The 25,132-nt window shown below is 35.0% G+C and overlaps 1 protein-coding gene across 1 annotated transcript in view; it reads right to left on the reverse strand.

Moving 5' to 3' along the window:
- Dpp10 (Dipeptidyl peptidase 10) overlaps positions 1-25,132 on the reverse strand; it is a 292,773-nt gene that overhangs the window by 8,122 nt on the left and 259,519 nt on the right. The window contains exon 8 of the mRNA XM_089648585.1: positions 293-528. Coding sequence (XP_089504711.1) covers positions 293-528 — 236 coding nt within the window. The remainder of the gene's footprint in view (positions 1-292; positions 529-25,132) is intronic.

Genomic DNA, 25,132 nt, shown 5'->3' on the forward strand with positions numbered 1-25,132 from the left:
GTAAAATGTTTAGTCAGTACTGATTTATATTTCGATGGAGGCTATTAAAAACATAAGCTAACATGGCATACGAGTTACCAGTGGTGAGTAATCCATTTATAACAGAATTCTAGCTTGAAACCGTACGATGATGGTTACAATGATACAAACTAGGGAACTTTATTAGGAAATGGATTTCAATCACGTTTTTAACAGAATTTTATAATTCAGCCATACTAATTTTTCTCCGTGTGAGAATGGAAGGAGATAGGAAAGAGGAAGGTTGGGTAGGTAAGTAGGTCTGTAAACTCACATCATGTCAGCGTCATGATCCCAGGCAAGCAGACGGGACACCTCGAAGCGGCCGTGCGTGAGGGGCAGCAGGCGGCGTGCCTGGGCGGGCCCGCCCGCGTGCAGCAGGTGCCGGTAGTGCCCGGCGGGCCCGTCGCGCACCGCGCCCGTGCTTACATAGGCAGTGCCGTCGGGGGAGAAGAGGGGAGGTGCGGGCGGTTCCGCCCACCCGCGCCCTTCGCCGGTGGCTCGCTGGCTCTGAAAAAATAATAGTAATTTGGTTTAATAGTGTACTCACGGCACACTTTCATAGACATAGAGACTTGAATTTTCAAGGGTATTTTTTTTGGCTAGAAATGGATTCTGCTGATCATTACTATGCTATAAAATTTCGCTATAAATGCTTTACATAAGCATGAAAATGAATCATCAACATTAAAAAGTGTTTTTTTAAACTTTGAGGATTTAAAAAAAAAAAAAACGCAAGTTGCGCCACAATACGAAGTATGTCAAAAAAATACAAATAAATAGTAGTATTTCTGTGTGTAAGGATAGAATGGCCAACCTTATGATTCCAGAGATAGACTCATTTTAAATGTCAGTGCCATACAAATTTTTCTTAAAAAAATTAAAACTCCTTCATTTGTACACGCAATTGCTTCGTACGAAATTTTATAGCATAGTAATGATCAGCAGAATCCATTTCTAGTCAAAAAATACCCTTGAAAATTCAAGTCTCTATGTCTATGAAAGGCGATTTTCAGCCCACTGTGCGACATTAGCCTCAATTTTATGCTATTTTAAACCTTAAAAAATCTTTCTTCTCCAGGGACTGAAGTCAACCGCGCTAACAACCTCGCCAAATGCCGATCGGGTAGGACAGACTTTTATTTCGTAATGATGCTGTAATGTCATCTGACTTGAGAGAAATGCGTAAGTCCGCGTGTCTGATTACCACCAAAATTTGATAGAATGCATTGTCATCGACAGCGAGTCTATCTGTCGAGTTTCAGCTCGATTGAATGTCGGGAGATGGGTCAAAAAAACAAAAGTGAAATTCAAATAGATTTATTTTAAAAAATCAACCCGTTAAAAACTATTTTTTTATCATAATTCAACTATTTCAAAAATTTATTCGTACAATTTTAAAAAAGCTGACTACCCAAATATAATTGATTATCTTGACCATATAGACTGGTCATTTCTAGAAGATGAAAACAATATTGTGAATCAAGTCCAGCAATTTTATTCAATCCTAAACACTTCAAAAGAACGTCATGTTCCAAAAGTTAATTTTATTGCATCCCTTTACCCTACATGGTTTTCAAAAGAATTAAAAGAATTGATTTATACTAAAAAACAAACTCACCGAATATATAAGCAATCTAGAAACGTCGATGATTATATAATGTTTACTAACATAAGAAAGCAGTGCAAAGAATTGTCTAAAAAATGTTATAATGATTATATTAATTTAATAGAAATGGAGGTTCATGATAATGTTAAAAAATTGTGGAACTTTTCTAATGCTCAGCGAAAAAATGATTGTAGTTTACCAAATATTATGTATCTGAATAACAATTGTGCGGATAATACCGAAGGCATTGTCAATCTTTTTGCAGATTTATTCAAAAGTGTTTATGATGATAATATTACCGATAATGAAATCCCAAATGATATATCACTTGAAGAATCACTTAACCTAAACCATTGTTTTATTGAAATAAACGCTATAAAAAAGGCTATAAAAGCATTAGATACTAATAAATCCGCTGTACCGGATGGCTTCCCTCCAATATATTTAAAATCTTGTGTTCGCAGTTTGACTTATCCATTATTTTTACTATTTAATAAGTCTTTGTCGTCAGGGTGTTTTCCAAAACAGTGGAAAAAAAGCTATCTTACGCCTATTCATAAAAAGGGAGATAAAAGCGATGTTTCAAACTACAGACCAATATGTATATTGTCCGCTATTCCCAAACTATTTGAATCGTTAGTCCTAGATGTAATATGTAAACAAATTAATAATATTATTGTACCCAACCAGCATGGCTTTATCACAGGTAAATCCACTCTAAGTAACTTGATCATATACGAAAATTACATAACTGATTCTCTTGCCTTGAAGCATCAAGTGGATTCAATATATACTGATTTTTCCAAAGCATTTGACAAAGTTAGGCGACATATCCTTGTACAAAAATTAAGTATGTTGGGTATCAAGGGTAATCTGTTAAGTTGGATTGATAGTTATCTCAGTAAAAGAGAGCTATGTGTCAAAATAAAATCTGTGGAATCCTACATTTTCGAAGCCACAAGTGGGGTCCCTCAGGGGTCTCACCTGGGACCAATTCTTTTTTTGTTATTTATTAATGATATTGTTAGCATATTTAAAGATGTAGAAGTTCTTCTTTTCGCAGATGATTTGAAAATATATAAAACAATACGCAGTTTAGACGATTGTTATACTTTGCAACTTAACTTAAATAAACTATATCGTTGGTGCATCATCAACTCTCTGTTTCTTAATATTAAAAAATGTCAGGTCATTCGTTTTTGTAAAATACGAAATCATACAATTTATGAATATTCGCTTAATAATGTAAAATTGACAGCTGTCACTCAAATCAGGGACTTGGGTGTTATATTTGATGAACAGTTAACATTCAATCCGCATATAAATGAAATCACAAATAAAGCCCTAAAAATGCTTGGTTTTATATGTAGAACCGCATGTGACTTCAAGTCACTAGAATGTTTGAACACACTGTACACATCTTTAGTAAGAAGTCAAGTAGAGTATAATTCGCCTATTTGGTCCCCGTTTTATAAAGTACATTCCAACAATATTGAAAGGGTACAACACAAATTTTTAAGATTTATTAACTTTAAACTAAATATTCCAATCCAAAATATAAATTATATCCAACTCATGCATCAACTAAATTTGATTACGCTATCAGATAGGCGAATTATCTCCGACCTTGTTCTACTAAATAAAATTATTAATTATAGAATCGACAGCCCTGAAATTCTTGCCACAATAAAATTATTTGTACCTTCCAAAAATACGAGACAAAATTCCACCTTTTTCTGTGACAATTTCAAATCTAATTATCATGCGCACATATCGTTAAATCGAATACAAAATTTTGGTAATAAATTTGGTAATGTTGTTGATATATTTAGAGATTCCGTAGCAGTGCTTAAAAGAAATCTACATAAACACTTTGCTGAAATGTATGACTTCTCCACTCCATAGTAAAAAACCCATTTTTTAGCTTCTGTTTTTTCACTCTTTTCTTTTATGACTTTTTAACTTTAATATATATGTTTTAACTTTACAAATTAATATTGTAATTTAAATAACAATTCGAATATGATTTTAAGTCCCTATAAATGCTGATTAATTTCAATCCATTTATTTTTCTAAGTAAGTAAAAAAAAAAAAAAAAACTGTTCTCCATAATGGTATTCTGTATTATTTGTAAAACATTTATGTACTACAGATATAATAACTATTTTATTTATATATGTACGTAAACTTTTAAATGTCACATAGTTAATGTAATAACACTAATAACAATGTATGTAAAAGCCCAATGGGCGTTTAAATAAAAAAAAATAAAAAAAAAAATAAAAAAATATTTCAAAATGGTTTGGCTGAGGATTGAGACAGGGACTGCAGTCAACCGCGTTACCGACCTTACCAGATGCCGACCGGGTGGGACCGACATTTAATTCGCAATGATGCTGTAATGTCGTCCGAATTCAGAAAAATGCGTTTATTTCCGCGTGTATAAAGTTTATCTATTTAAAAAAAAATTAAAATATAAAATGAATGGCAAAATATTGGTTAATTTATTGGCTATATAGCACACTATATAGCCAATAAATTTATTGGATATATAGCACTATAATCAGTTTATATGTTTAAATATTAAAATACAGAGGTATGATTTTTTTTGAGAAAATCTGATCGCTCAACACATATAACTAGCAAATTGACAAAATGACAATACATCTATTTCAAAATGTCTTTTAAATCTTGGTTTGACTGAGGATTGCACCTTCCTCCCCAGGGTATGTAGTAAACCGCGCTAACAATTGAACCAAATCCCGATATGGTAGAACCGATTTTTTTTCGTTTTTCTGTAATGTAATCCGATTTCTGAGAAATGCGTATAATAACAATAATATTTGGATGATTTGTGTAGCGCTGTTTTTTGTGAAAAATCACCTCAAGGGCGCTGTACAAATATAAAATACATTTCTACAATGATCTATGTTATTACAAACTGTATATGGAGATAATATATAGTACCATTCTTACCTTAACTAATTGTTTATTAGCGAAATTTAGATACCTACAGGATGTAGGACATCATTGGAAAATTGGATATAATTGGACTCTCTCTCAGGAATGGTATGTTTTTATTTTTATTTTTTATGACAGCTTAAAAATGTAAGTTTTTAGTTTAGACCTGAATTCTGTTGGACTTATTATGGATCTTAGTTCTGGAGGGAGTTTATTACAAGCCTTCGGCCCAAATGCTCCGAAAGAGCGATCACCAAACTTAGTATTTGGCTTGCCCTTAGGTTCCATCAGTCTGCCTACAGCTGATGATGTTGCTGTATATGTCCGCGTGTGTATACGTGATTGCCACCAAAAGATGATGGAATGCATTGTCATCGACAACTAGGCTATCTGCCGAGTAGAATGTTAAATTCAAATAGATATTGGACCTACGTGAATACAATAATTTAATTATGTAGTAGGTGTATTGAATTTCTACCTCCCCCGGATCGCAACTGCTGAATATTTGAACTGAAGTTATTTTTGGCAGACTAATATTGTGGGAACCCAACCACAGAGATATTACTCTCCCATTAATCTATTGAATATGCGGATTTCATATCAGCGGCTTTCTGAGCTCCACTCACCGCATAGGTGGATACTGAATCCAAAGTTAATCTTCTGTTTAGTCTCGTATCTTCTACACTGGGTAAATTGTACGAGCTCAATAATTTTGCCATTAAACTCTACATAAGACCCTCAGATTACGTTAAACTGTAATATTAAACATAACATCTGTCTTGCCCATCCGCCTGATCTTAATAAGAGGGAATACCAAGAACAGAAAATGTAAAGCAAAATAGATACAATGAAACCCGATGAACGGACTAGAAGGAATGTTACAAGTAGTTCTGTTAACAGTAAACCCAGCGTCCAAAAAGTACTTACGCTACGCTAGCTCATTAAAAAATGGAAATTTTATTTCACTTATTGTTTGTCCTGAGAGGTCAATTACCCATTTTGCAGAACGCAATAAAACAGTTCTCATCTTTGATTTGGTTTGACCACTAAAATATTTGTGGAAAGAGAAGAGTACGAAGTAGCTGAGGGAAGAGTGCTAATAACCTGTACATAGATAATGATATATTATTTGGTCATAGGACCAGATAATAGTACTCTTGATAAATGCAGCTGTTGCTTCAAGAGTTGGAAGTATCAACAGTTGTAGGAAACACCGAATAGAAGAACCCAAAACTAAAACTCAATGCGGGACTATAAACAAAAACGAGTTAGTCAACTATTCGATGCGGGAGTAAGTAGGACTATAAACAAAAACGAGTTAGTCAACTATTCAATGCGGGAGTTAGTAGGACTATAAACAAAAAAGAGTTAGTCAACTATTCAATGCGGGAGTAAGTAGGACTATAAACAAAAGCGAGTTAATTATTTTTATAAGCAATAATTGTTCGCCTGAAACACTCATCCACATTGAAAAAATCTCCTGATAAAAAATACATGACGCCAACGGGACTCGAACCCGTGTCCATTCGATTTCCGGTCGAAAGCTCTGACCACTGAGCTATGGAGGCTTATCTCTTACCCGAGAAATTATTCAATATATGCTAGTGTTTCATTCAACAATTACTGCTTGTTACATTTTTTTCACCTGAGAACAACCAACTTTATTTTATATGAGAAAGGCATTGTAAGTGCTAACTCTCTCACTAGATGGCGTTGAGACAAATTGTCTACATTTTTAGGTGAAATACTTGAACTTGTCAAATATTAATTATTATTTTTTTGATAAATTAATGTTTTTAAGACAAGATTTTATTTATGCATAGCACAAAGGATAACAATTATTTTTATAAGCAATAATTGTTCGCCTGAAACACTCATCCACATTGAAAAAATCTCCTGATAAAAAATACATGACGCCAACGGGACTCGAACCCGTGTCCATTCGATTTCCGGTCGAAAGCTCTGACCACTGAGCTATGGAGGCTTATCTCTTACCCGCGAAATTATTCAATATATGCTAGTGTTTCATTCAACAATTACTGCTTGTTACATTTTTTTTCACCTGAGAACAACTAACTTTATTTTATATGAGAAAGGCATTGTAAGTGCTAACTCTCTCACTAGATGGCGTTGAGAAGAATTGTCTACATTTTTAGGTGAAATACTTGAACTTGTCAAATATTAATTATTATTTTTTTGATAAATTAATGTTTTTAAGACAAGATTTTATTTATGCATAACACAAAGGATAACAATTATTTTTATAAGCAATAATTGTTCGCCTGAAACACTCATCCACATTGAAAAAATCTCCTGATAAAAAATACATGACGCCAACGGGACTCGAACCCGTGTCCATTCGATTTCCGGTCGAAAGCTCTGACCACTGAGCTATGGAGGCTTATCTCTTACCCGCGAAATTATTCAATATCTGCTAGTGTTTCATTCAACAATTACTGCTTGTTACATTTTTTTTTCTTCACCTGAGAACAACCAACTTTATTTTATATGAGAAAGGCATTGTAAGTGCTAACTCTCTCACTAGATGGCGTTGAGACAAATTGTCTACATTTTTAGGTGAAATACTTGAACTTGTCAAATATTAATTATTATTTTTTTGATAAATTAATGTTTTTAAGACAAGATTTTATTTATGCATAGCACAAAGGATAACAATTATTTTTATAAGCAATAATTGTTCGCCTGAAACACTCATCCACATTGAAAAAATCTCCTGATAAAAAATACATGACGCCAACGGGACTCAGTTAGACTCAGTTAGCACTTACAATGCCTTTCTCATATAAAATAAAGTTGGTTGTTCTCAGGTGAAGAAAAAAAAATGTAACAAGCAGTAATTGTTGAATGAAACACTAGCAGATATTGAATAATTTCGCGGGTAAGAGATAAGCCTCCATAGCTCAGTGGTCAGAGCTTTCGACCGGAAATCGAATGGACACGGGTTCGAGTCCCGTTGGCGTCATGTATTTTTTATCAGGAGATTTTTTCAATGTGGATGAGTGTTTCAGGCGAACAATTATTGCTTATAAAAATAATTGTTATCCTTTGTGTTATGCATAAATAAAATCTTGTCTTAAAAACATTAATTTATCAAAAAAATAATAATTAATATTTGACAAGTTCAAGTATTTCACCTAAAAATGTAGACAATTCTTCTCAACGCCATCTAGTGAGAGAGTTAGCACTTACAATGCCTTTCTCATATAAAATAAAGTTAGTTGTTCTCAGGTGAAAAAAAATGTAACAAGCAGTAATTGTTGAATGAAACACTAGCATATATTGAATAATTTCGCGGGTAAGAGATAAGCCTCCATAGCTCAGTGGTCAGAGCTTTCGACCGGAAATCGAATGGACACGGGTTCGAGTCCCGTTGGCGTCATGTATTTTTTATCAGGAGATTTTTTCAATGTGGATGAGTGTTTCAGGCGAACAATTATTGCTTATAAATATAATTGTTATCCTTTGTGCTATGCATAGATAAAATCTTGTCTTAAAAACATAAATTTATCAAAAAATAATAATTAAAAGCGAGTTAGTCAACTATTCAATGCGGGAGTTAGTAGGACTATAAACAAAAACGAGTTAGTCAACTATTCAATGCGGCAGTAAGTAGGACTATAAACAAAAACGAGTTAGTCAACTATTCAATGCGGAAGTAAGTAGGACTATAAACAAAAACGAGTTAGCCAACTATTCAATGCGGGAGTTAGTAGGACTATAAACAAAAACGATTTAGTCAACTATTCAATGCGGATAGAAACACAATGCAGGAGCTAGTAGGACAATAAACAGGACACTGTCAGCGCACGTGTACACATCGGGAGTGGAAAGCAATATTACCTGTAGTAAACAGGAACGAGCAGTGTATATAACTATTAAATTTGAATAGAAACTCAATGAGGGGACTTGTAAGGCTATTAACAGGGTATTGCCATTTTAAAAGGCACGTGTAGCTGTTAGGAGTGAAAAGCGTCAATAACTGTAGGAAATGATAATATAATGTAGAAACTTGGATTCATCTATGGTGAAGAAGGCTCATTAGTTGAATACCATGTTGTGGAACCAGGAGAAATGGCCGAAAAACCCATGATTACCCACTGAACTACTGAAGATAATGGTATATTCTTAAAGGAATAAGGTACAACTTGAGTATTGGCACAATATTAGGTACATGTACTATTTCTGTAGCCGTTTTTGGCCGCATTTTGGTACATCTCGACGGGCACATCGGCGATTTCCTCCCGAATTCGACCCTTTGAGTTCTTCCGAGGTGTGACACCGATGTTTAAAAACATTTTCCTTCAGGTACCCCCACAGTAAGAAGTCGCAAATGCTCAAATCAGATGAGCGCGAGGGCCACCCCACGTCACCCCTCGAACCAAAAGTCCCCTTTGGAGAGTGAACAGGTCTCTTGTGAAGTTGCCCTGGGTTAGGTTAGGTTATGTTTGTTTATTCACCGCTCCACATAGATAGAAGGCCCGCTGGGTGGCGACGAAGGAACGGCCATTCAAGAAACGTCTGGACGGCGAAGCCCCGGTGTTGTCCGGACGAAACCATGGTAACGACTGAAAACGGCACGACCCTCCCGACACAATGCGACCCCGAAACTGCACCCTGTATTTGTGTAAATGTCTGCAATTAAGTTAGTTTATATTATTACGGTCCCGAAGAAGTTTAGATATAACCGAAATTAGTTGACCATTTGTAAAATTGTATAATAGTAATTTTTCATTTAAAATTATAATGCCAAGCCACAATGGTGTTGCTTTCTTCGATAATTTAAAATGAATATATTTGCACTTGACGAATAGAGAGTCTAAAATCATATTACTATATTTATTTGCCAATGTGAATATATGCCAATGCGAAGTACCTATGCCATGATGAAAATGAGATGAACTACTAGCGAATCCATGATGGATTCTTCGGCACACTACGGGCGCAGATGTCAGAAATCTACGGTGGATTTCTCGGCACACTAAGGATTAATGGCCAATTTGCCTGTGTAGCACTTGTTGCTCGTATCAACTTCGTGTCGAGGTACATCGTTATTCTTATCTTTACACGTTTCAAGAGCGCTTTCTCTCCTCTTTGTAAGTACCTTTGTTCGTAGCATCTGCTCTATTGTGATCTGGGTAGGCTATGCTATCTTCAGCGATCTACTATAGAGCTACACGACTTTGGAAACATATTAAATATAATATATATCGATTTCTATCCATACTCCGCAAAATAATTAGGCTAATTCAATGTACAATGTTCAACACATTCTTCTGTCCTGTTCAGGGTGGATCAATGCAAAACGAACTCTAAGCGGAATTCTTGCATGAACAGACTATGCAATAATTACGATAGCGTATTATCCAAGGTGGATATTTTCAGTTGCAAACTTACCAAATACAAGAGGTCCATAAAAGAATATTTCTCTGATGGTTTGTGAATAATGTTATGTCTCTATTGTTTATATTTCTATTATGATTTGATTTGTATCTGAAAAGCTTACACTTTTTTGTAATTTAAAGAAAGACAAACATTCCTGGGTAACGAATAACCTGACGATATTTGAAAATCTCTTACTACCACCACAGTAAGCGGAAAACGATGCTTGCGTTGTGATAGAGGACTTAGTCAGACGAAGAATTGAACACACTACGCCTTGGTGGAACCCAAACGCGATGTCAACTCAGCCACAGACCGATCAAACGAATACGCTGAATAGCTAATGAAAGGATCAAATTTATCGAATTGTTAAAAATATCAGAAAATGGATATTTTTATCATTAAAAAAACTTTTATTTAATATTATACTAAGCACCAATTCAATCCACTTTACAATACGCCATTATTAGTTGGGCGTCAGCAAATTTATAACACTTGTCTGAATCCCGTTAATGATGTACAAAAAACAGTAGATTTGATAACAAATTAACATTTATTTGAAAAAAATTATGTACCAAATATTTGTTATATATTATTTAAAACAAATTCAATACATCAAATACTAAACGAAATACATAAATATTTGTTCATCCCAGAAAATCGTACCAGATTTAATTACGTATTATCTCCATAAGCATCAAAGGTAGCACCCTCCCCAATAAAGACTCTTTGGAAGCCTGAGTGAATCTGGCTTCCAAGAAACTGGGCGTCTTGCATAAGGCTAGCAATTTCTTCAATAGTAACAGCTGCAAACCCTATTCAAATCTCAAGTACGCCCAACAATTGAATTCGGGAGCCACCTCTGGGCTGGAGCCCTACAATACTTGATAAACCTACTTGATTCTGTGTAAAGGAGGGCAGTCTGTCTGACTGACAAACCATTGTTAACAGACTGACTGACATCTCTAATGCACAGACGCAATGAGGGCATGCAAAAAAACTATAAATAATACAAAACTTAACTTACTTCTTTTTAACTTGTTTATAAACGACATTATTAGTATTTTTTCTCGTACACGCTTTTGGATTTTTGCGGACGACAATAAGATTCTAAAGATAATAAAAAATCACGATGACTGCCTTCTTTTCCAATCGAATATCGACTCTTTCAATAATTGGTGTAAAATAATTGTTTGAAACTAAATTTCGATAAATGCAAAATTATGTCCTTCTATAGATCAAAAAAACCGATTGTCTTCGAATACAAACTTAATAATATTTGCTTAGCAACTGTTACATCTATTAAAGACCTTGGTGTCTCTCTTGATAGCAAGCTTTCTTTTCGGGATCACATAACTGCAATCGTTAATAAATCCCTCAAACTACTTGGTTTCATCACTAGAATCACTTCGGACTTCAAAAACGTAAATACCCTTAGAACTCTTTACTGCTCCTTGGTTCGCTCCCATCTTGAATATGCTTGTGTTATTTGGTCTCCTTTTTATTCTGTCCACATTCGACGCATTGAATCTGTTCAACATCGGTTCTTAAGAGGGATTGCTAGAAGGCTAGGTTTAGAAAAAGGCAAATACTCATATGATGAAATTGAACTAACTCTAAACCTCTCTCCTCGGGAAAGAAATGACCTCATTTGCTTCTTAAAAAATATAAATGGTATTATTGATCCACCTACTCTACTGCAACTCATTCCTTTCAATATCCCCTCGCACAGACTCAGAAATAATGAACTGCTCTTCCTCAACCATCATTCGACAAATTATGGATATTATTCACCATTGTCCAGAATGTGTAGACTGGTCAACTCAAGTCAAAACCTTAACTTTTTTGGGATAAGTCTAAATGATTTTTTCCAGTCGCTAAACAAGTGACGGAATATGATAAGTGTCCTGTGGTCCTGACCCACGGCGTATTCTTGACTTGATTCGACTTGTCACTTTATTTTCTTATATTATATCTACCATATTATGTCTTTGCTTTCATGTATCTTTGTCTACTCCTATATTTTTTATTTTACTTTATTCGTGTTATTATTTTATAATTTGGACGATGTCCGTTAATAAATAAATAAATAAATAAAACCAATATAAATACGCACCACTCACAAACACACAAGATTATTTTCAATGTATTATTTTTTAATTTTAAATATATTATTATGTATTACGTATTTTTAATATTAAATGTATTATTTTCTCTTTAAATGTATTATGTAGATTATATTTTCATATTATAAAATGAAGGCTTCAGAACGGGCAAGCCACCCATTGAGGCCTACATTACTGGAAAACTTAAAATGTAAAAAATATTGTACCAAATAAAATTTAAAAAAAAATGCTGAGCCTGTTCAACGGTATTTTAATGGAGCCTGTTCTATGGAGCTAGTAGCATTGATCCCCGGTGCATCATTACATGTTTACAGTTGATGTTAGCTTCATGAGAAGACGGCACGTATGTGGAACGAGTTACCGGCATCTGTTTTTCCTCCTTCATATAATCCGGGCCTCTTAAAGACACTCACTATTTATCGCAATTATTTTATTGGCCGGGGATAAACGATACCTGTATATAAAAAAAACTTAATTCTAAATAAACTGATATTGAATAAATCAGTCATCTATGGTCAGTTGGCGATATTTGCGAACACGGTCAGCACCTGATTCCGACAATAGGCAGACAAAAGCCGCCGCTTTCAGCGCGGCCTTCCAGATGTCAGATAAGCTGTCAATATACACAACATATTGAATAATGTCGTTCGTTATGCAAACTCACTGTCTGATTAATGAACCGAGGTGAACTAACGAGGTTTGTAGAAATGAAAGAAGTGGTATTTAGAGTCTTTCAAATATCACCAGTTATGGCTAAGGAACTCATTAACTAATTAAGGCGAAGCTTAATGCTAAATCACTATTTAGATTAATCTTTATAAAGAATTGGTGTACACTATGAATACCAAAAAATATTCTTTAGATAAATTGAAGGTTTCCCTATCGTTTCGCTTGAGTAGAATACAAATAAAAAAATAAATTACTCAATAAAAAATATAAATGTAAGCTACTAATTTTTTTTTTCAATAGAAATGTATGAACGCATAAAAGAAACAATTTTTAAAAATACAGTATTATAGCTAAGATTATCTGTGAAAGTTTCACTTGATTAACTTTTTTGCTTTCTTATAAAATTATGTACAAAATAAATAAAAACCAGTTTTGTGCTTGAAATCGAACGTTTCTAGACTCCGTTTGTCAAGCGATTTTAATGCCTATTACCTACAATATAAGGTATACCAAGAATATACACATTTTTGGCTTGTAGCTTCCTCTTAACTCACTTTTTAGTATCAAAAAGTATTAAGACATTGTCAATTTGTTCGTATTTTTACGTAGCTATTTGACGTTTAGGAATGTCAATCCACAGACAGATTTGCTAGTGTTGTCATCGTGACAATATCGGTTTGTCTATCGACAGCGCAACCGTCATCGGGAATTCGTTGTAAAATCAATAAGCATATATACCCGACATTGTTAAGTTATCGATTAAGACATTGACGACATCGGTAAGGTTACATTTTGGGATTATCTGATTTCTAAGACCTTTCTTATAAATTTCCATCATTTTCAAGCTGACACTGAGACAAACCCACCAACTTGCTAATTGATAGCTGTTACACCGTCTTAGAGTCGTAATTCAAAGACACAGCATTCGCTAAACCTCGAATTAGTAGCTCACCTTTGAATAGCGAGGGATCTCAGCAGTTTGCACCCCTCCACCCCATAAGCAAGAGTTCCTTTCAACCCTTAATGTTCCCTTCAGCTTTCAGGCTGCTGTTGTTCCTGCTAAGCGGAGGGTGTTTAAATAATTAGACTAAGCCCGTCTTAGGCTGCTAATTAATAACACGTCACTGGTATTAAATAGACTAGGTTGGTTGTTTGAAAAAAAAATGACGCCATTGACGAAATGTACAGTACGAGGTGAATTTTATCTTACTTCTTGCTGAAATGATCAAAAATTTACAAAACTTGACCAATTTAATAATTGTCAGGAACCATATAAAATGAAGTAACTAATCATTGGGGTACCTACGTTGTAAGTCTGAGGGGAGTGGGTTGAGACAAGGTTAAAACCATTTCAAGCAAAGTTTCTTTTACCAGGGCAAAACTGGGAGTAACATACACTTGAACAGATACAAAAAAAATATTGGCTTGTGTGAGAAAAAAGACATTCTACATAGCATCGCTTGAGATGACTCCTCCCGTGTGAAGCGAATGTAAAAATAAAATAGATCATTCTTCTCAGATTTCTTGCAAATAATTGAATCCGAGACGCTTGGGTTGGACCCCGATGCTTTGATCCACTCGGCTACAAACTGGTGTATATTGTTATTGTGTTTAATGTACCATTTTAAGATGTTACTATTAATGTTGAAAACTCTATTTTCGGACGTTCATAAATAGATGAGTCAAATAATATATGTGCTCTTTTACTCTTTAGACATCAGGGATCTTGGCTTCTGACCAATAGCAGAACTTTGAAATTACAATGGCGACCCTTTTAGCAGCTGTCATTGGCTAGAAAGGCACGAACCATAATCTGAACACAAGCGGTCAATATTCAAACCACTGAAGAATTGAACCGATAGAAGTATGTTGTGGGGGTTCTACGGTCCCTTGAGAGTCTCTGGAGGTCTTGAGTCGGGAGTAAATCGAGCTACTTGATAACTTTCTTTGTCTTCTAAACTAGGGGTTAGTCGCACAGTAGTTTGTAGGTTATACTCGAATAATAAACACTTGTATTGCATTACTTGTATTTATTGGGAAAATACATATAAATAGTTCAGATGAAGTTTACATTAAAGATGAGACAATTAAAGGACATTTAAAAATGGAATGGAAGAAATTTCGCAAATAATTGATGACAAACGTTTTCAATGATTTGACACTTTCTTCTCGTAAAAGCATAGACAAAATGAAACAAAGACAATTTTGATGCATAGAACTGAAAAAAAAAGTGACATAGATGTGAAATTTAAAGTAAAAGAGTCCATAGACGGAAATAAAGCGAAATGAATTTTTAAAAAAATGACAGGTAAGAAATGAAGTTAAATATTGCAAATAGAACGATAAAACACTCAAAAACCGCGTCATTGCGTCCGAAGTAAGCTCATTTTTTCCTTACTTCGGATAAAATTGATCAATCATTTTGAAATTTCGAAATTCTTCGTTGAACAGATTATCAATTTCACTGGTCTTATAATAATAAGTATATAATAATAATAACTTCCACGAACACAAGGAAAAGCGCAGCAGTAGTATGTATTGTTTAAAATGGAAACCTTTAAAACATATCAGCTTAACCGCCTAGTAGCCGAGTGGACAAATGCATCGGATTCCCATCCAGGCGTCTTGACTTCAAACTACATACATAACTGTGAAACCCTCAACGTGTACCATTTTGGAACCTAGCCGGGGCCTCTCCGACGTTGGCGCCCTATGTGATACAATATATTCCAAGTCCTGTATCCTCAATGTGTACCATTTTCACAGCACCTCCGAAGATGACACAGCAAGCCTTAAGGAATTATTTTTCATTGGGGCTTCCTGTGTGGATTTAACTTTAAAAATAAAATAAAAATCGGTTCTTGGCTGGGGACCCCCACCCCAAGGTTAAGACTCTCGTTACGTGTTTTTTCTTTACCATTTTATCCGCAAATTTGTGTGAAAATGGTTTCTTTCTTAAATGCGTTTGCAGATGAATCCATAACTGTACTTTTATATGTAAGCGAGTCCCCAGTATACCTTAATGAGAAATTATGAGTTATTTAAAATAATAATTTCTCATTTTGAATCCGTTCGAGTTATAGAAATGAGAGTCTTTCAAATATCATCAGTTATGGATAAAGACCCCATTAACTAATTAATTCCTTCTTTAATGTCAAAAAGTTCATGCGGACTGCCAATTTAGATACATTCAAGTTAGTATTTCAACACGACAATTTCAATTTATTCGTATATTTACATAGCCGCTTTACATTTATTAATGCCAATCCAGTGATAGATCCGCCAATAAAACGGTTTCTTATTTATTTCATTAAATATCGGTTTGGCTATCGACAGCGCAACCGTGCTCGGATCATTTGCCAAGCCTATCGATCCGATATTGTCAAATGTGCCAAACTTCTAGGGAGCCTAATTGGACCGATCCTATGTTTAGCAATTCATGGAAGACATGAGATTGAGCTTTGAGGTATTATATGATTTAAAATACGTCAACACAACTTTTCAGTTGTGTTAACGTATTTTACAGCCCCTAAAGATATACCTAACAACTCTTAAGCTATTACACAGTATACACATAAAACTAATACGGTAGTTGTGAAGTCGGTGCTTAAAGGGTGTACGGCCTTTTATCCATTTCTGTCTCCACAACTCCCCGCCAAAGCACTCAACCGATTGATTTTGCGGTATTAACTACCTTTTGCAGCCTTTATAGCTCGTTTATGGCCGATAGCCACTTGTGTCTTGTGTTGTTTATCTCGAAGAAGGGTTATAGACTTGTATCTTACTTACGACAGTTGATGTTTTGGTTTAATTATTTATTTTGACTAAATAGAAACCATTCAGATATTTTTTAGTCAACGAATCATTGATTTTCTGTTGGTTTCGAAAGACACAACAATAATACAAAGTGATTGTATGTTTTATTGGTACCTAGGTCACATTCCAAATCGAAATCTTGTTAAAAATTATATTAAATAGAAAAATGAATTCATATGTATTACTTTTTAGTAGTTAGTTAGGACTATTAGTTTTATTTTGGGCCTTTGATAAATATCAGGGCTATTCTGGGTTGCGTATTAAAAATTAGAATCTAAGAATATGAGATTTTGTAGCTGTGGCACTCCAATAACTGATGTAAGCTGTCGGTTTTCACGAAATTCATAAAGTGCCAACATCTCGAAAACTAGCGTTTTTTTACTACTAATAATAATAATAATATTTGGATGATTTAGTTAGCGCCGTTTTTGTGAAAAATCATCTCAAGGTAGTTGTATAAATATGAACAACGCATTGAAATTATTAAAATTCACTTGAGTGAATCAAATGCAAATCATCTTGAGTGATGAGGCCCATTTCCACCTCGGTGGCTTCATCAACAAGCAAAATTGTCGCATCTGGGGCTCGGAAAACCCAAGAGTTATTGTTGAAAAGCCTCTCTATCCTCAACGTGTGATTGTTGGGTGCGGTTTATGGTTCGGCGGAGTCATTTCATCTTACTTTTTTTTAAATAAGGCTGGAGCAACAGTTACGGTGAATGGATTGCGCTATCGAGAGATGATTAATGATTTTTTATGGCCGGAATTGGTAGGTATTGATTTGGACAACGTTTACTTTCAACAAAACGGCGCTACGTGCCACACAAGCAACGAAACCACTGATCTTTTACGATTGAATTTCAAAATAACACCTCTTATTGTAAACCCTATACTAATGTCTTTCTCGAGAACCTCCAACTTCTTCCATTGATGTATACCACAATATTACTGTTAAAAAATTACATTACATCGATTTTAATTCGACTCTGTATCTGATTAAATCGCCGACTTATTCTACCATTTAAACATTTCTAAACAATCCTGGCACTAATAACAACAAAATTTGAAAATTTTCAGTGATATCGGTAGACTAGTTTTCGAGTTTTGCGAGCACAAACATTCGCAGGCTGATTTTTTAAATATTAAGATTAGAAACCAGTAAGAATTTAACTCAACCATTTGGAGTGCATTTTATAATATTTTATATATCGTGATATTTTTGGTGTTGGCAAGTCCATTCTCTGTTCATTCAAAACTGCAAAAAATCACCACCAGTACTCGGTTTGAATGATATCAATTCTATTTCGCAAAAACCCCTGCAGATTTTCCGCAAATGGAGTCCCCGTTAAATTATTAGGACGGGAACAGTCGAACAATGAACGTCTGTTTTTTAACCGGGGATGAAATAACTTACGAGTATTACTGCTTTGGTTACATTTATTGTTTATTGTTTATTGTGGTATTTTAAGTAGGTACATAGTTATCTATGTCCTAATACAATCCTTATATACATATAATTATGGTAAGACATTTAAAATGAATCAATCACATATTTTCTTAATTTAATTTTAAATGTTTTTATGTTTTCTTCTGATTTTATTTCTTCTGGTAGCTCTCCAAATATCTTCAACGCTCCGTACATCAATGACTTTTGACTCTGTGTTTTATTCTTGAAGGGGAGTCTCAATTCATTTCTTTTCCTTGTCTCATGTGTGTGTTTGTTCTGTAGTTTATCAATTTTTCTTAGGAATTCACTAGACGTATGGCCATTGATTATCTTGTAGATTAAAAATATGGTATTAAAGTAAATAATTTGTTTAAATGACAAGATATTTAACTCCTTCAACATGTTCTTAATTTTTGTGTATCTATTTTTCTTCAATACGGTTCTCATTGCTCTATTTTGTAGAATTGTCATTTGTTTCATTAAACCGTCGTTGGATAGGAATAGAATGCTGCTACAGTAATTTATGTGTGGTACAATAATTGCGTTGTACACATTTTTACTGGAAACTGTGTTAAGGAATCTTCTTATTCTTCCCAACAGTGAGATTTTTTTGGCAATCTTTTTAATAATTTGTTTTGTATTTTGAGCAAAAGTTAATTTGGAGTCAATTATTACCCCCAAATATTTCATTTCAAATACTTCTTTCAATACTTCACCGTCTATCAATATGTCTTTTTTTGTTTGCGTTACTCGTTTTCCAATGTTCATGAATTTTGTTTTGTTTACATTCAATTTAAGTTTATTTTTCTTCAGCCATATTGATATATTATGTAGGTCTTCATTTAGATGGTTCATTATGAGTTCATAATCTTCTCCTGTTATATATACCAGTGCGTCATCTGCAAATAATCTTATTTTACAATGTTTCAATACTTTTACCATATCATTAATGTACATTATAAAAATAATAGGTCCGAGAACCGACCCTTGTGGTACTCCCAATGTAATCTTTACTGGTTCGGATATTGTCTTTATATTAGATATTTATATTTATATTGATATTTAGGTTTTTTTTTTATTTAGCCGTGATGTATAATGTTGATACACTTTCATGTTTCTACCATTAGATCAACGTTTCCTATTGTGGTGTTTCTGTAGTATTATTATACTTTACTGTTGCTCAAGGCTCGTTAGATGATTGATAACTCTGATGGTTCGTTTACAGATTTATTACGATAAAAGCAATTACAACCGAGCTGTACAATATTAGTTGGTAGCGTGTGCTCGCTAGTGGGGTGGTTTTCCGTCTGGCGCTGCTCCGCCAGCGTCTGTAGTTAACGCGACCGGTTCGGAAGTGCTCGGCCTTCCCGAGCAGTTCCGAACCGCTTGTACAGTGTTGCAAGACACTGCACCTATTATGTATTATTGCAACAGTTATACCACGGTTTCAGGCTACAAATCTGTTATAAATAGTTTACACACCATTTGCAACTGATGTTTTTAATATTAGTATGAAGCTGTACTGATAAATAATGTTAGCAGTGCATATTTTAACGAGGTCACTGCATAAGATGTTTTTTTGTTTTTGTTTCTTTTTCATTTCACTAAATTTAAATAATTTCTAGCCCAAGTTTCCCCGATCCAATACATCTAACCCAAACAATACTGATATCAGTTGAAAGTACATTTAACGACCCCTTATTAGTTTCATTTCAGAGTACGGGAATTAAAAAAATGTTGTAATACCTACTCTTTACAGGTGTCATCTTTCAGAGCTCTAAAATGAACATTTTAAGTCAACGCTCAAGTGGTGGCACTACTGCAATCAGAGATGCGACAGTGTGATGTTGCTCGGCAACTAAACTTAAAGTTGAAGGCAACGTTCATTATAATCTACACGTACTTTTGTATATTCTTTTTTTTTCTTTTCTTTCTTCTTCGTCTATTGAACTTCAACTGTCAATAACTATCACGCGTGTGTATGTTGCCGTTTTGCCATTAATTAGTTAGGGGGGAGAGGTGGGGGGATGCATTTTGGTTCCTTCAACCCTCCAATCACATTGCAAATCTATGAACACTAATTTAAGGCGATGCCATACGTAGTAATGCAAAATCATGTGTTTTTGGTTTGAAAATTTGGTCGCCTAGAAATGTTTCAGATGCTTTAATTAAATACTTCTAGTAGAATACATCTTGGCCTTTGAAATAATAGAGTATTTTTACATAAGTCTTTTTATAAGCCCAGAAAAAAATTATGTAAAGGCCTATGAAAACTACTTTAAAGTTCGAAATCTCCTACTTACGAACCCATTTTCCGTTATGATTTTATTGTATAATGTGGCAAAATAAGTTATTTATTAAATGATCGAAAAAAAATTAAATATTTATGCCTGAACATCCACAAAATAAAATAAAAGGCACTTTTTGGCAATGTTTTTTTCTTGCATAAATCAAAACAGGCGGATGGTGTTAAGCGGGAATTTTAACCTTATCGCCATCTACGTAAGGGTTGTTATTGATAGCGGCTCAATTTAAAATATTACACGACGTAGTGCATCGCCTTAAATTCATGTTTGTTTTAGCATTTGATAATTTTCCTGCAACAGCCACAGTTCTATCATAACGTTTTTTTGCTATGTTCTCATTCGAAAGATCCGGAGATCAGATTGCCGAAGCCATTTATCAATCTGGGAAAATAATTTATGGCGGGAAAAGGTTTCGCGCGCTTTCTTCGGTGTTGCCAGAGGGGAAAAAAACGAGGAAACGGCGAGATTAATTTATAGATAGGTGGTAAGAACTGATCGGTACCTACCTACAGTTCCTACCCACCTGGCCGAGAATCCATTAGGGGAAAATAGGGTAAAAAAATACGAAAGCTGTATTTTTATGGGACAACTATTAAAAGTATGGGCTTAAATCGTTGGGTTCCCATCCAGGCATCATGGGTTGACTCCTCTACCTAGCTAATTCATTCATCATGTCAAAAACAACATTTAGGCTTAAAATTATGGTAGTAAAATTATTGAAGAAGAAGATAAAACAAATAAATCTAAACGAAACATGAAACAGAACAAGACAAATCAAATTAAACGTTCTCAACTGGGATTTGAACCCAGAATCTCTGTCTAATCGGGACAATGCCTCTAACCACTCGGCCATTGGGACAAATAAATCAAATCGGAAACAAATCGTTTGTCTGCAATGCTTTGCAAATGCGTATTTTAATAAAATAAATTAATTAATGCCATCTATGAACACGTAGATGTTAAGCCGTTTTGCCATTCGACGAGTTTTCCAACGATTACAAGAGACTGGTAGCTTCATCCGGGACGTGGATCAGGGGGCCTGCTATATATATAAATATATATATTAAACCACGGACTTTCCGGTTTGTTAACCCGAAAGATAGATACAGAGTAGGCCCCCTGGGTGACAACGCTACACAATCGAAAGAAACGATCACTTTATTGTCTTATAAGATTTTTCAATAGAGACGCCGAGTTTATTTTGTTAGTGATTTGTTAATCAATTTATCCGTGCATTAAGAGAATTTTTTAGGCAACCGTTTAGTGAGCACTTCCGAAGAGGTTTTTTTTTTTAAACCGGATATACTAGATTACGTGCACCTTTTCAATTACTTTTGGCCGTCAGCTCAAGGTCAATTGCGTTTCTTTGGCTTCGTCCAGGTAGTTCGAACACACACGGTGACCGGATAACTCATCAAAATGACAATTCAACACATCTATAAAAAGTGCTATAAAGTTATGAAACAAAAACTAGGTTAAATAGGTCAACTTTACAGCACTTTTTATTAGGTGTGTTGAATTGTCATTTTGATGAGTTATCATGGAACCAGTCACATACGATTTGCGATTTTCACGGCCAATCTTTCGATAATTATGCAAAAATTAGATTTATTTATTACGTTATCAATAACGGTCTGGCTATCTACAGCGCGACCGTGCTTGAGAAATTGGTGTAAAATCATCGGTATTTACGCATATCGATCCGGTACTGTAAATTGATCGATGTCACTGTGCGACACCCCTCGAGAAAGGAATAATTTAGATTACTACGGACACGCCAATAGCACCCTTGCAATTACAATTCATCAGAAATAGAACCGGTAACTTCCCGATAGGAATAATTATATTACCACTACTTCTCCACGTCCCAGAAACGAAATAAATTATATTATCACTACTTCTCTACGTCCCAAGAAACGGGATAAATTATATTATCACTATTTATCCACGTCCCAGAAACGGGATAAATTGAATTACCACTTCTTCTTCACGTCCCAGAAACGGGATAAATTGTATTACCACTACTTCTCCACGTCCCAGAATCGGGATAAATTGTATTACCACTACTTCTCCACGTCCCAGAAGCTGGTTAAATTGTATTACCACTACTTCTCCACGTCCCAGAAACGGGATAAATTGTATTACCACTACTTCTCCACGTCCTAGAAACGGGTTAAATTGTATTACCACTACTTCTCCACGTCCCAGAAACGGGATAAATTGTATTACCACTACTTCTCCACGTCCCAGAAGATGGTTAAATTGTATTACCACTACTTCTCCACGTCCCAAAAACGGGATAAATTGTATTACCACTACTTCTCCACGTCCCAGAAGCTGGTTAAATTGTATTACCACTACTTCTCCACGTCCCAGAAGCTGGTTAAATTGTATTACCACTACTTCTCCGCGTCCCAGAAACGGGATAAATAAATAATTAATGTTTAGTATGTTATCTCGACAGACGCTTTCTTCCAGAAATTATTTATTCTCTTTCATACTCCTAAATCTAATATTCCCTTTCAAGAAAACAAATAAAACCTCTGCTTTCTTTAACTATCCAGCAGTCAAGTGGGGGAGTAGGTAGTACCCAAAATTACTATCCTCCTAATATTAGCTTAAATATTTGACATATAATTTTAATATTTTACGTATTTCTGCCCAAATACGTAAGTTACCATTCATAATTGACTGAATAATTGGGATTTCTATGGTTCAAAAGCCTATAAGACAGAAAAAATGCATGGGGTCGTCGGAAGACCCACTTGGTTACGGACGTTTTGTTTGGCATCTTGGTCTGTCAAGAGTTAACATAAAACACTTGCCTGCCATAACCAAAGGGAATTAAAAGGTATGGAAATTTAATTTAATTTAATTTAATTTAATTTTAATTTAATTTTAATTTAATTTTAATTTAAATTTAATTTATTAACTTCCATAGATGCTTTAGGCTGGCCGCATACATACGTTTTCCGTATTCGATTTCCGAATTCGTTTTCCGTATTCGGAATTCCGTGAGACTAGCGCAAACGTTCGTTTTTCTTCATTCGGAATGTATAAACGTCAGAACCAGTGTTGCCAACAAGGGCGATATATCGCCATTTAGGGCTACTCAGAGCGAGAATCGGCGCCGAAAAAATCTAAAAGGCGACTGGTCGCCAATTAAGCTTTATTTTTTTGAAATTCTCTTGCCTCCCCCCCCCCCCCACGAAATTTTTATTTTCACGTAAAAACATCAATTTTAAACATGTCCCACCTAACAGCGAATTCGGCTACTTTACGCTACCTTATGTATGAGAAACGGCGATATTAGGTCAAGATCCGTTGGCAACACTGAATTACTGAACGGAAATTTCCGAACGTTTGCGTCTGCACAAACAAAATGTATGCAAGAGCTGCGTTCTATATGACGTCATTAGGTTTTTTCCATTCGGTTTCTCCGAACGCGCCGGTTGCATTCGGAACGTGCGTAAGGAATTTGTTCCGTTCGGAACTAAAACGTACGTGTGCGGCAGTTAATGTATTTTCTACTGATTCCGTGCATTCGGATGTCCGAATACGGAAAACGAATTCGGAAATCGAATACGGAAAACGTATGTATGCGGCCAGCCTAACAGATCGTTTCTTGTTTTTAAGCCAACCGAATTAACCCCCAAGATTGGTTTCCTAGTCCGTCACTCTTGCGTCACACGGTATATTTCAAGATTTATATATTCATGTTCTCTATAAAACGGTTATCTGATAGGCACAAGTCCTCGCTTTCGGAGTATAAAAATTGCACGGGATCTCCCACGACTGAACTTGAACTCTTTGCACGCGGCCGTATCAACTGTTGTTACGGCAAAAAGTCTATACTCACACGCGGTTGTATCAACAGTTGATATGGAAACTTTGAATGCCGATATTCCAGCGCTCTTTCGACATAAATGTATTTCTTGCTCACTTGGACATTCGTAGAACTATCACGATGCTGACATCTACAAGAATTTCTCAAAAATAAAATTGTATTTCATAAAAAAAGATCGATAATCAAGTGCGCCTCTTCGCCTCCTTTTAGTCCTTTAGTTTACATTTTTGTCAACGGATGGCGTTAGTACTAGTATGTCATTCATAACTTTTCATAACTAAAAATGATAAGTGATCATGGTGTCCCACTTGTATCTATCAACGCAGTGGCCTAAGTACATACACGCCGAATGAATGGCGGGCACACATTCAAAAGATACGGTACGTCTTCGTATGAAATTTTATGATTGTTTTTATAAACATCTAAGAGTGTTGACAGACGAGGATTTGTTTTCATATTGTGGAGAATAATCTGTTCTGTCTATATAGTCCAATAAATCATGCCAGAATGCTATAATTTGACATTTAATAGCGTGCATAGGTATTTGAAAATATGTACCGCGTACGGGTATAGATAAAACAGAGCAAATTAACGCGTTCAAAAGGTTAAGCACATATAAGATAACCTCTTTCAATATACAGGTTCAAGTAGATATAGTTCTAGAGATTAGTTTTAAAACAGTGTTTGAAATTGAGCATTGCTGGTGAGAACAAGGATGGATACAGGAATGGATAGTACGTATAAGATCTCATATATAGATAACGCTTAAACCTCTTTTGTACATTTTCCATTTTTAGGATGTGGTTTTGTTCAGAAAGGGCCCAAATAATGGAGCTATATTCCAGGATATTGCGATAAGCATGCTTGCAAAAACTTTCTTTGTTTTTTTGTTAGTATTTTTATGAAAGTATATCAGATGTCCAGAATTAAGGCC

The sequence above is a fragment of the Hesperophylax consimilis genome, chromosome 28, assembly GCF_061612785.1.
Source record: "Hesperophylax consimilis isolate HC1 chromosome 28, BYU_Hcon_1.0, whole genome shotgun sequence".
Taxonomy (NCBI): Eukaryota; Metazoa; Arthropoda; class Insecta; order Trichoptera; family Limnephilidae; genus Hesperophylax; species Hesperophylax consimilis.